The sequence below is a fragment of the Saccostrea echinata genome, unplaced genomic scaffold, assembly GCF_033153115.1.
Source record: "Saccostrea echinata isolate AGI-Se365-2 ecotype Australia unplaced genomic scaffold, CSIRO_AGI_Sech_v1 ptg000054l, whole genome shotgun sequence".
NCBI classification, from domain to species: Eukaryota; Metazoa; Mollusca; class Bivalvia; order Ostreida; family Ostreidae; genus Saccostrea; species Saccostrea echinata.
The window spans coordinates 19,851,762-19,865,814 of record NW_026889803.1 but is presented as its reverse complement, the minus strand read 5'-3'; the positions used below and the strand labels follow the sequence as shown (position 1 = coordinate 19,865,814).

Below are 14,053 nucleotides of genomic sequence, written 5' to 3'. Positions count from 1 at the left end.
TCTTAATTAATCTTGCCTAGATAAACTGTATCACCCCCCCCCCCCTCCCCGAGGGCCTATCAACTGCTCTACATAATTACGTGTTTATTTTTTTGGTGGGGGGAGGCATAGTACAATTTAGTGGTTTTTCTAAAGCTGTTACTAGACATTTAAGCGGGAACTTTAGTGGATATTTTAGCAGAAAATTCAACGGACATTTTAGAGGATTTTTTCCCGAGATATTTTATTTTTTTTAAATTAATCAATGTAAAGTCAGCAAATATTGATCAACGTCAGCAGATCAATGACCAAGTTTCCAACTCTGTTAAAGGTTTCCATGGTAAAGATAAGAAATCTTCATTTGAAAAAAAAGTCACTAACACATACATATTCATGCAGGTTAAATACTTGTACATAGCCACCTGTAATTCAAATACTGAAGAGAATGGAAGTGGTGAAGGTAGAAACGAATCGAGGGGGGGGGGGGGGGGTTAGAGATGTGCGATTTTATCGGTATAACGGTATATCGTGATTTTTAATTGCGTGATACGGAGAGTAAAATACCGGTATTTAGGTACATAGTTATAAATTCCAGAAATTATTCATTTATTTGTTCAATCTTTCAAATTACAATTAGAAGAAGTGTAAAAAAAATTGTTGAAAACGGTAAAAGAATGCCATCCAGAATTGCTTGATATTATGTAAATAAAGAAATGAAAGTATGTTTTCCCAGCATATTTTTCGGAAAAATTATGAATATTCACTTAAAATCATTGTAAAAATTGCTTGTAAAAATATCATATTATTGTGATTTTGGGAGAAAATCGTGATATATCGCGATACGGATTTTTTGGCGAAACTTATCCCTAGAGGGGGGGGGGAGTATTGTTCGTGCCAGGTTGCAATGTAGAGTTGATGAATCAATTACTATATGCTCGATCTGTGAAAAACTCCAAATCTCGTTTCAGATCTGATAGTTTTCGATATTAACTGTATTAAGATTAACTGTATCCTCAAAATCCTATTTCCACCTCCCCGTTTGTGAGAAAGGGGCTTCAGACTTAACCTGACTATAGTATATATATTTATCTTAACTCTCCCGCTAAAATGTCCACATCCTATTTTAAATTCCGCTAAAATGTCCTACTAATCTTCCGTTAAAATGTCACAAATTTCCCGCTAAAACTTCCTGTCATTCCACTACAATGTCCAACGCCATATTTGCGACTAGCCGACTGACGAAATGAAAAGTGACAGAGTATATTATAAGTTGCATGCTTATTGTTAAGGTGATTTCTGAAACTGTGATCAGGGCTTTATTAAAGATAAATTACTTTTATGTAATTAAAAAGATAATGTTTTTTTTTTTTCAAATGTGCATACTGCATAATATAATTAATTTCATTTTAAATTTCTATGGTGAATATCGTATCTTGAAAACGCCAGTTTCTTTACGAAAAGCCTTGTTTTATTGCGAGCAGCCGTTCGGGAAACAAAGCGGGGATGGGGAGAGAGATGAAAAAAAAAATATTGACGAAATAAAAAGGAGATAGAGTATATTAGAAAGTTGTATGCTTAATGTTGAGGTAATTTCTAAAACTGTGATCAGAGCCTTATCATAGATAAAATACTTGTAGGTAATTAAGAAGATAATGAATTTTTCAAATGTACATACCGTATAACAGGTATTTTCTGCCGTTGTCCAATTTTTGCGGAATTTTGCGGATAGGACAAATCCGCAAAAATTACAATCGCAAAATATTTTTCAATATTCATATAGATATTTTGTATATGCAATTATGATAAGTGGTGCGTGTGTCTGACAGGGTTCTCATTAACGCAAGAACCTGCGTACTGGACGCAGCAAAATTATTTGGAACGCAAGGTTTTTAAAAGCGATGCGTCCGCAGACTCATGAGTGGTCATATCCTCGTTAGCAAGAAAATTCGGGTGTCATCGAAATTCGAAGATTTTAGATGTTAGGATTTATCCAAAACATATTGAATCAGAACCTTCCTGTAAATAATATCATAAGTTGATACAAAAACATCTTTACTTGTACCTATTTCGCAATTATTAATCCAAACTCCGATAGCTGCAAACAACACATGGTAGCTTTTCTTGTTTAAACACTTTTTTTAATCTTGTGTTTTATATTGAGACAATAATTACTGCTTGTATACACAGTGTGGCTTGATCGTCTCGTGAATTTCACCTAATGCAGACGACTGACAGGATTAGTTACGGCTCAATGCACATGACACCTGTGATTGTTAACCGTCAACTTTAGGGTACTAGATTATGCAATTGTTTGTTTTAGCTTAAAATATAAACACCAAATTAATTTTGATGGCAGTTAATTAGAAGCGTATTTTAGAATATGGCTTGGATGCATTTATTATCATTATCTATATATTTAAATATTTTAATAAATCGCATAAAACGTCTGTTAGAATAAAGATTTGTATTGTTGTTTGGGTGGACTGACACTGCATTAATTCATTGCAACTGGTATTCGAAATATTTTTACAAAAAATAACTAAAAGATAGTAGTTTAATTAAGCTTAATAGCTTAATACCAGTTCTCATACAGCTTTGATCAATATGTCTTAATGAATTTATAAACATAAACATGACAGCGTTCTGATAATTCATAAAGTTTAGTGATCGGACCCCGTAAATAAATTTTTGCAGTATAGTGCAACCGCAGAAATTGAAAACGCAGAAATTAATTTGCTACCTTTTAGGGGTTAAATCGCAAAATTTTCCAACCGCAGAAAATACCCGTTATACGGTAATATAATTAATTTTCATTCTAAATTTCAAGAGATAAGCACATGTTGAAAATGTCAATTTCTTTACGACATGGAAAAGCCTTGCAGTACCAAGCCTGTGCGTAACGTCATTTCACTAAATGAGAAAAGTACGGGAAGTTCGTGTAAAATTACATATGACGTCACAATCAAGCGTTACGGGAATATACTACCGAATTCAAAAGTTTTCACAAAGAGAACGCATTAATCTTTACTTCAAAGTGATTATTTTTCTTATTCGAATACATCTACCAGACTGATGGGACAGCGAAAAAATTGTTTTTGGACCCATGTTGAGCCGATTTGCAGATGACGTCACAGTATTCAAAGTCGTTGACATGATGGCAGACAAATAGACAATGGTAATGTATGCTATGATATTTTAAAGATACCTTATATATGTAAGTCATCCATTAATGAAATGAATTTTTTTAAACTTTAAACTCATAGAGGCACTTTTTTTTTTAAAATAAGGGAGGGGTGTTTTCACCAAATTCACTTACATTGGGAAAATGTGAGTTATACGATATTTTTTGTTTGGGGCAACTGTGGATTCTTGTCTGTCTATTCTCTATTTAACTTAACTGTTGGGCTATTGTTTTTTGCTTTTTATGCTTATCACTTTAATATAACACTTTTTTTTCTTTAACAATATAGGGTATACTTGAAAATCTACAAACGGATCACTTTGCAACAAATATGACAAAAGAAACATGGAGATTATGTTGACGTAAGAAATTAAAGAAGTAACATGGAAATGAACTTTGCATCGTCAGTGATAACATTTGCTATGCTTATGATTTATAGCATTTGTAATGCTCACCAGGATTCCCAGAAGAGCCAGATTTTATTCGAACACCTCTTAAATTCCTCGAGATATAACCCTGACGTCATACCTATTTGTGGAAACGGAAGTAATGTAACAGTCAAAGTTGGCTTGGCGATAAGAGACATAGTAGAACTGATAGAAGTGGAACAGATTATTAGATTGAAAGTTTGGATGCGACTTAAATGGGTCGATTGCATGTTAAGGTGGGACCCAATAAAATTTGACAACCAGACTATAATCGTTTTCCCCTCTGAAAATATTTGGATCCCTGATATAACCCTATTTGAAGCAGTTAGTGATGAAGCAAATATGCCTGGAATGGATAGGTTTCGGGCTATAGTGAATTATAAAGGAGAAGTGGCTTATAACTTTGCCACCATTGTTACCAGTGTATGCCGAGTCGTAGTGACTTATTTCCCCTTTGACCACCAGGTCTGTAGGCTTACCTTTGGCTCGTGGGTATATAGTGGTACAAAGCTGGATTTGGAAAGAAACGGAAAAGTAGCGGATATTGCTATTTTCCAAGAGCACAATGAATGGTTTTTAGAGGGATCGAAATTAGGAAAAAAGGTGCAGTACTATTCAAATCGTCCCGATCCTTATCCCGACATATATGTCGACTTTTACCTGAGGCGAAAACCAGTATTTTATGTAGTGACTCTAATATTCCCCTGCTTTATAATCACGGGATTAACTTTCATGGGGTTTGTCCTACCTCCAGTCTCCGGAGAAAAGATTTCCCTACAGATGACAGTCCTTCTTTCACTAACTGTGTTCCTTTTCCTTGTGCAGGACAAACTTCCGTCAGACTCCGACCACTTTCCGTACCTTGCAATATACTTTGCCTGTTCGATGCTGTTAGTGTGTTTGTCGAGTATAATGTCTGGTATAGTTATGCATGTGTACTACAAATCACCAGAAAGACACCAAATGCCCCGTTGGGTACGCAATGTTTTTATAGATAAACTCAGAAAGTTAGTATTCGTAAAATCGGAGAAAGTTTTAAACACATCAGAAGTCATTGTCAAGCAGATTCGATGCATGCGCGCAATAGACGAACCGACTGCATTAAAGTACGCTGAAAGTCACCACGCACGCAAAGACATTCAGATACATGATCCCAAAACTTTGGAGTCGAGGATTACCGAGAAAAATGGTGGTACCCATCGGACTCCCGAGGAAATTGCTGGAAAGTCCCAAGGGAACTCTTTGGAAAACATAGAAACAGACGGGCAAGAAGACGATGTTCAAAGCCATGATATAAATGATTGGGAACTTCTAGCCTTTATTCTTGATCGATTCTTTATGGTACTCTATGTTACCTTGAATGCTATAACTGCGACGACTTTTCTTACCATTGTGATAAGCTATGATGGTGGGGAGCATAATTTTTAAGCATATGACTGAGTGAGAGCATGACTTTTCCCCAACGAATACCAATCTGTCTGAGTGTATTGTCTCAACTTATAATTCTAAAATTAAAAAGCGGTGAAAATAGCATTGGGTCAGTCACACAATGAAAAAATCTTAATGAGATTCGTTTTCTTTAATTCTTTTTTAAGCATAAAAATAAAATGCCACAGTTTTGTTTTGATAGAACATGGGTACATTATACCAGGGCACACAGTCTTGTGTTTCCGTCTTTAATTTGAACAATAAAGCAATATTTAATAAAAATATAGTAATGTGTGGAAATCTTTTAAATCTCTGATTTCAATGAAACTTATACTCGAGTAGACTGAACCAAGGATTGATAATTCTACGATTCGGCATTGTGCATGTCGTAGCTTCTTGAAAAAGAATACACGAAGCACTTCAAAATGTTATTTCATTCTAAGTCCAGCTGTTACTTTTTTGTCATAAATACAAACCAGTAGAGCTACAATCTCATCAGAAATATCTGAGTGTATTTTTTGAAGCTACACCATCTACATGTATAATCACAGTGATGTATGTTAAGGAGTAGGAAATTTGTAAAACTATTGATACAGTGCAACATTAATTTGTCTCTTTGTTGGACTTTTGCGAGAAGCACTGACTTTTACAGTTGACGGCTTACTTTGACATTTAAACCTGCATTATGTACGGAGGTACGGAATTGATAACAGATAAGAAAACATTAATAGAGGTTATAGTTATCCTATAAGGGGCACTAATAATATACAGTTATGGAATGGGTATGAGGGAAATAGCAAATTTATGGTTCCCCAATGGAGGAAACTATTTCCCGAGGTGGCGAAGCCGCCGAGGGAAATAGTTTCCTGCCGAGGGGAACCATAAATTTGATATTTCCCGAGTACCCATTCCATAACTGTTTTATTTTAACCGAAACAATCATGGGAGATTTATTCAACTAGAGACTCAGACATTTCTTAAAATAATATAGAGGCAATTAAATAATCACAAATGCATGTGATTAAAAATATTGTAAGATAACTAATGCATCAATACCGAGGAAAATAAAATTATCAAAAAATATAAAATAATTTCACAGACACTTCGAAGGATTATCGTTGTCTTTATTTTGCTTAGAATTCCACATATGATTTTGACATCGCATGTTGAAATGTTTTGACGTCACAGTTACATTCCTAATAACATTACGTCACAGACTCGAGATTCCTTGAACGCTCCGCCCACTGTTCATTTTAATTGGTTAAAATTATTAATAAATATTCATGAGGGAGTAGTCCCAGGGAGTAACTCCGATTTTTCAGGGAGTAGTCTTCAGATGAGGGAAGTAGTATCTTCTCAGGGAAATAGACAGTTTTATGGTAAAAATTTTATATAGAGTAATAACAGTAGAGGTATAATAACATTATTTATCAACTCAATGATTAGAGGTAGAATAAAATTACTTAGGGGGATGAAGGACACATGGTCACATGACTTTGTTAAACTACGTCATAGTCTCCATTTATATAAGTGCAAAACGTGTAAAGCATCAGTTCTTGTATAAATTTTTGACATTTTTTTTTCTTTAATTACCATCTTATATTAAAAAAATAAAAAGTTTAACATTCTTGTCAATATTAACAAATTATGAAAAAAGTTTGATCCACTCCTCTGTTTCTTTAAACTGCGCGTCCAACAAGTCGGTGACGTCATACACGATCTGCTAGTACAGCAAGATCATACACGGTGAATACAAGGGCGTTATTATTATGTAAAAACAGGTCATAATCAGTATATGATGAAGTATTTTGAGAAACGGGGAACACAAAAATTATTTTTGCATGGCTGATGACGGAAATCTTATGTAGGTATATCTTATTTCGCTTATTTAGCTTACGTGTGACGTCATAGTTGGTTTTTCCCGTACTCGAGAAATGTAAACATGACAAGTTTTCGTCCTGCTTATGTCGTCTTTAACGATGTCCTGTGCAATATTGAGGTCAGCTTCACCATTCGAAATTTTTACAGTTAATAAATAATTTGAAGGACTTGCATTTCAACGTAAATTCAAAAATATTGAATGATAGGATTTTTTGTAAATTACGTTTTTTTGTTGTTTAAGTTGTGTTAAAAAGTGCGTAATTCTCCCTATCCAGATGCAGTGTGATAGATGAAACTTGCCTTTTCGAATTTTAAACCCAATTCATACTCTGAAATATTTTAAAAGATACATGTTCACTTACATATTTTTTATATATGTTTTTAAAATCCAGTTATGGACAGAGTAATGAGCCCGGAAACATGGAGATTAAAACTCCACTTAGATACTGTAGGGCATAATATTTGTCTCTAAAATAAGGCAAGAAACCTAATGATATAACTGCTTTAAGATATGTGGGACATACTTAATAAGAAATATACAAAATATAAAAAAAATTGAATGACAGGTATTTTTTCAGCTAAAGGTCCTTCTTCCCCTTAAAATGCCTTATTCATGAGAGATAGTACATGTATCTTTTCTAAGGAATTAAGTAAAGAAGAAAATGGTATTACATTCTGGAAGGAAAACTTGGCAGAAGTTAGTCAAGGTGGGAAGGGAGGGTTTGAGGGAAAGATTGTTGCCGATCCCTTCCTAGACTTTGAAATGGCCCATTATTATCGTGTTATTAACTGTTAAGCTAAATATTTATATCGTAAAAGTATATTTCGTATATTTTTCTGGTGTAAAAGTAAGCCGTCGATTGTTAAAGTCAGCGCTTCTCGCAAAAGTCCAATAGAAACAAATTAATTTTTCATATTTTGAAATTAATACTGCTAGCTTTTGTTTACTAAATTTCAAACAAAGGGGGGATATTTCAGAACCCACCAAAATGAAATCTATTTAAGAAATAAAGTCCGCGTTATCGTGAATGTTGCAGGATAACCTCCGAGGTCGAGAAATGTCTGAAATATAAAAGCCGAGGCGTTAGCCGAGGCTTTTATATTTCAGACAACATTTCGAGACCGAGGAGGTTATCCTGCATCATTCACGACAACAAGGACTTTATTTCTATTCTACTAACGGCTCTAAAATACAGTTGATCGTTTTCTCTATAGAGAAACGAATTAGGTCACCATGTCGCAATTTCGCTGTTCCATTTAACACCAGAGGGTCAATCGATTGCATAAAATGCAGACGATTTCAGCTTTTGCTGGATTAAAAATATCCTTTAATTATTTATAAATTTGCTTGTAACATATATTGATTAATTTTTATGAATGAAAAATAACAAAACCAGTTGTCTATTTCATTGATTTATCAGTAAAATCACGGGAGTGTAAATGTTATGGGGAGGTCCGTAGAACAGCCCCACTTGGCTATAAAAACGGATATTTATCAGCTGTTTCAGGCAATACACACGTTTAGACTGCGGAAGACGACACATCGATGTGGTCTAAATAAGTATTAGATTATACAGTGAAATATTTATTTCAACTGTACAGATTTGACACGTGTTTCTGATCTGATAATTTTTTGATGACGTTCGTGATTTATTGGAGAATAATGTCCGCGGCATTTCTTTGATCTCGGCAATAATCGTAGTAGAATTATAAATATTATTCTGCCCTAGGAGAGGGAATATCCCTTCCAAATATTCCTTTGTGCTACCCTTTTCTGGTGACGTCCCTGGATGGGTCCTAGCTGTAACGAGTGTCTATGGGTGACAATTTTGCACCAGGACTGTCCAAAGAAATCGTTAACATTCTATCATTAGAAAAATAATAGCCCTCCCATCCCCAAAACCTCCTTCCCAAGCCAAGGTTTTTGAAGTGATCGAAATGGCTGCTATAGATAAGTGCGACATTAATACTGTGAGGTCATTTAGCGCTATTCACAATTCATGACGTCATAATTGTACGTTATGGACTTTCGATTTAGATGTAGTGGAGCGGTAAGTGTTTGAATTTCGATGTAGTCATAATATGCATTTAAAACAGTAAAACAACGGGGGGGGGGGGGGGGGGGGCTAGAAATATAAGTAAACGAACATCCTTTTTGGCCGTTTCAGTTTTTTGAATTAATTATTTGGACTTAACATGAAAAAAAATAGCTCCTTAAGCTATCAAAATCCTAATTATTAAGAAAGATTGCGATATACAGACTATAATAATGAGAATACTTTTGCGTATGTTAAGCATTTTGTCCTGTCTTTACAGAATGAATGAAGACAAAAGACAGTGAATTTACATAAAACTACTTTACATGACGAAGGAAAATGGATTGGTCTCGGATAATTTTTTTCGTTATTTTTACCATCGAGAGTTTTGGTCAAGACATTAAACCGGAGAGTTTGGATTTATTTGAATATCTCCTAGATTCTTCCAGATACAGTCCTTACGTTATACCGCTGTGTGGAAACCAAACCCGTGTTACAGTAAAAATTGGAACAGCAATACGTGATATTGTAGAAATGACTGAAACGCACCAAAGGGCTCGCCTGAACATTTGGGTTCGAATGACTTGGACAGACTGCATGTTAAAGTGGGATCCGTCTAGTTTTCAGAACCAAACAGAGATTATCCTTCCCTTTGAGAGAATCTGGATTCCAGATGTAACTGTTTTTGAGGGAATTAGTAATGAGGCCAACATGCCGGGGTTAGACCAATACCGAGCTGTGGTATCAAACAACGGTGAAGTCAGGTACAATTTTCCTACCATCATAACAAGTGTATGCCGAGTTATAGTGACATATTTCCCCTTCGACCACCAGGTCTGCAATCTGACTTTCGGTTCTTGGGCGTATAGTGGTACACACTTAGACTGGCAATCGGACGGGGATGGCACCGATATGTCTCTTTTTGAACTCCATAATGAATGGGACTTGGTCAGAACTAAATCTGTCAGACGAGTAGTGTATTATTTATGTTGTGTAGATCCATACCCCGATGTATTATTCCATATCCATATCAGACGAAAACCTGTATTTTACTTGGTGACCATCATATTTCCCAGCTTTCTGATCACAAGTTTAGCCCTAATGGGATTCGTCTTGCCGCCTGTTTCTGGAGAGAGAATTGCTCTACAAATGACTGTGCTATTATCGTTGTCTGTTTTTCTTGTCCTTCTTCAAGAGAAGCTGCCCTCCGATTCGGACAATATACCTTACCTTGCAATGTATTTTTCGATTTCTATGCTCCTAGTGTGTGTAGCGTGTATTATGTCAGGAATAGTTTTGTATGTTCATTATAAATCACCATTGGAGAAAGAAATGTCTTCTTGGGTCCATGGCTTTTTTATGGAAAGACTCCGGAAAATAATGAGAATAGCAGCAACGGAAGTCCTGACGACACCGGAAGTTATCAGCAAGCAGATGCGCAGTATGCATGCTATAAGTGAAGTGGCTGAAAGTCAGTCTGAACTAAAACGCTCTAAAGCAGGTATATCAGTGTTTTCAGAGGAGGGCATTCTAGAAATTTTGGATGTTCGTGACTCTAAACATGACGACAAAGGACATACTAGCCAAAAGAATATTGAAACACCGAATGTTACAAAGAGAATGGTTTCGACTGACTGGGAACTTTTAGCATTTATTCTTGATCGGTTCTTTATGTGGATTTATCTTATGATGAATGTTGTGAACGGAATAGTATTCCTTGTTACTATAACAAGTTACAATGGGGATGATCAGATTATCTAGCTTTCAAACTTTAATTCGAGAAGACATTTTGTAGATTATATGAAATTGTGGTTAATCCATTTTAAAGTATATATATTTTGTATTTTTAAAACAAGAATTTTATTTTCATAGTTTGTTCATAAAAAATATGTGGAATTAAAAAAAAATGTGACTCCCGAACTGAAGATTAGTTGTTATTCATAAAAAAAATTGCATTACGTTTTAAAGAAATTATTGCATCGCTGAATAATTAATCATGAAAACTGCTTGTCCACAGTTATTAGGTCTGTGGATGTTTGGTTTAGGCCAACTAGAGTTTTTTAAAAACATTTCTCTTCATAATCAAGACACTAAACAGTATACACAGTTACACATGCACCTATTTTCCACGTTTCGTCCGCTTTTGACGGATCTTTGTGGTTGTCTGTTTAAAACTGCACTGATTTAACTTCAATTATAAGGAAATTATAAAGGAAACGACATTCCGACGTATTATTATTTCCAATTATATTTAAAGAGTTCACAATCTCTTTCTTTTAAAAACGTGAAAACATTTAGTTCTCACAAAGATACCACTAGCCTTTGCGAGTTAAGGTGGGTAGAGGCTTGAAGCTATATGTAAGTGGTAATACACAACACTATAGAAATTTTTTTTTTCAAAATAAACTGCATGATGTACGAAAAGCATCTTGTGTCTAATGCTGAGTCATTTTATATTACCCTGCAGTCAAGAATGAAACATAATTGAAACACTGCTATTGTACGATTTGAAAAGAAAAAAAATATTCTAAAATTTATTTCATGCCGTAGTCATCGATGGTTCACTCAAATAAATTTCCTTCCAAAGAACTTTTGATTTTTATCAGAAAGTCTTCATAATAGTTAAACACAAACAATGAAAATCCTGAGACAGCATACGCACGAATTTCATATTTGACATGTAGACGTATGTCTTTTCATTCACTTACACACTTTACCTATTATTAAAATTGTAACGATTTAAAGAAAAATAATGACCTCAGTTCGTAGAATAATGAAGCTTAGGATATTCCTTAGGGCAAGTGTGGACTATCTTAATATACGTTTTAGGGTTTGAATGTCATCGAAAACACAGGCAAAAGAGACTATAGTTTTTTTCATTTTTTTTAAAACTTGACATGCCTTCTTACAATGCAAAATGTAATAATGAAGCAAAATGTAATAAACTTGTAACAATGCCTAGCATAGTCTTTGTTTACAGATTTTAAAATAACAAAAAATGAACACTGTTTCACTCCACTTATGACTGTTTTGGTGACTGACAAAGAAATGGTGGATCATTTAAGGTATATATGTTAGATAAAGATATTAATCATTAAAAAATGAAATACACAAATTAAACATTTCTATAGGAAATCGTGTCTATGTGTGTCCTTCTGAAGAGAAAGAGAGTTACCTTTCTGGCAAAAGAAGTTGATGCTGCCGCATTGACCTCACAAGTCTCCATTTAAACAAATGTATGATCAATTCACACTCACATAAGACGTCTTAGTTTAGCACGACACCGTTCCATTGTAAAATGTCAATTGAAAATTAAAATTAACAACATAGGAAGGAATTTTTTTTTAGATTCTGTGTGTTTTCTGTAAAATCTCCATGCTCAATTCTGAATTTTTGTGCGCATTAATTCAATGGTCGACATGATTTATTAATTTGCCGAATTGATGCTCTCAATAGTTTAATTATTGCTTTCATCATATGAATTTACATCAACAATTCAATTGATTAATTCAATAAGGAGATCAAATTTAAAATCAATGCGAGCAATAAATGAATTATAATAATTACTGTACATATTCTATTAAATAATTCCGCGCATCGATCCAGTTAATGTGTGCAATAATTGAATATAGATATATTCTATTGAACTAATGAGCTTCTGGATTCAATTAATGATATGATTAATTCAATTTTTTGTGTAACAATTCGTTTAGAGAGAACGGCTATTTAATTAATGATATCTTCAATATACATGTATTTTAAATTTAAATAATAATATCTTTATATTTGAATTGTTGCATTCTTTGAATTGATATGGGCATTAATTTAATTGTCTCTAATGCTAATAAAAGCAACAGTTTAAATAGTTCTAAAATTAGGGACACTGAAAAATCTACTAAAAACCCGGAACAAATCCTGTCTGACAAGAGGATATTTTGAATGATGACCAAATTCATTCCAAGGAGAAGATATTTTGATGTGCACTAGACAATTGCTGTACATACCAAATGCTATTTAAAAATAAATAAAATGGAAGGAAAATATTTCAGGATTTCATTTGAAAAAAATCTGAAGATATGTAATCACAATCTTTCGATGGAACAAGGAAGATTTATGAAATGCCATGTCGATATTAATTTGAAGACTTAAAAGTTACAAGTCAAAAAATATTGAATTAAGGAATAAATGTGTTAAAATCAATCCCATTTTGAGTGTTCGCATTGTGAAGGAATTAGAACAGATATCAAGAAAAAGAAAAGAAACGGAAGAAACTAAGCCGAACCAAAAACATTCCAGCAGAGGATTGGAAAAAAATCACATACATGTACACTGTGATATTAAAAGATCTAAACTTGTCAGATGTTTGCTGAATAAAACTGAATTATTCCTTCGGCATATTGGTGCAGTTTATTTTTGAATACAATCCTATCTGTCATTCTTTAAATCTTTAGACCATGAAAATATAAATGTAAATATGTAATGTGTTTTAGAGTAAATGTAGGTATGCATATAGAGTACGGTATGATGATGATAAGGAAAGTTTAAGGCGCGGCATTAAGAAAGAATGCGATATTGTTACCGTTTCGAAACGATAACATGGAGAAGAGAGAATACGAATTAACGACGATGCAAAGGAGAAAAGGATTTTCGCATGACTTTCATTGGGCGTTCACTTACCCTTCTCATACTCTTAAATAGCGACGCAATTAAAAAAAAAACAAACTTGCAGGTTCCATGATTTATAGTGGTTTTCATTTTTTGTCGGAAAAAATCGAGACAGTACAAGAAATTTCCTAAAGAGTGACACTGCATATTGCATATTGATAGTTTTAATGAGGACCAAAATGAAATATACTTGGTTGACTTATATTTTAATTCTGTTGAATTTGGCTGCTTTCACAGGACTTTGCTACTGTCAAAGGAACCAAGGCACAAGTTTGGATTTATACAATCATTTATTAAGCCTATCTAGATACAATCCCGACATTATACCGAGATGTGGGAACGAGGAACACGTAACCGTTGGAATTGGAATGGCACTAAGAGATATTGTAGAAGTTTGGGAAAAACAACAATTGATTCGTCTCAAAATATGGGTTCGTTTGAAATGGAGGGACTGC

The 14,053-nt window shown here is 34.2% G+C and overlaps 1 protein-coding gene across 1 annotated transcript; it reads left to right on the top strand.

Annotated features, from left to right (window-relative positions):
* The first annotated feature begins 2,960 nt into the window (after positions 1-2,960).
* Positions 2,961-10,853, top strand: LOC133204716 (uncharacterized). Its single transcript, XM_061340457.1, has 3 exons — positions 2,961-3,154; positions 3,450-5,003; positions 9,269-10,853. Exons 2-3 carry the CDS (start codon positions 3,544-3,546, stop codon positions 10,692-10,694), a joined length of 2,886 nt encoding a protein of 961 aa, XP_061196441.1. The 5' UTR covers positions 2,961-3,154; positions 3,450-3,543; the 3' UTR covers positions 10,695-10,853.
* Positions 10,854-14,053: the final 3,200 nt, after the last annotated feature.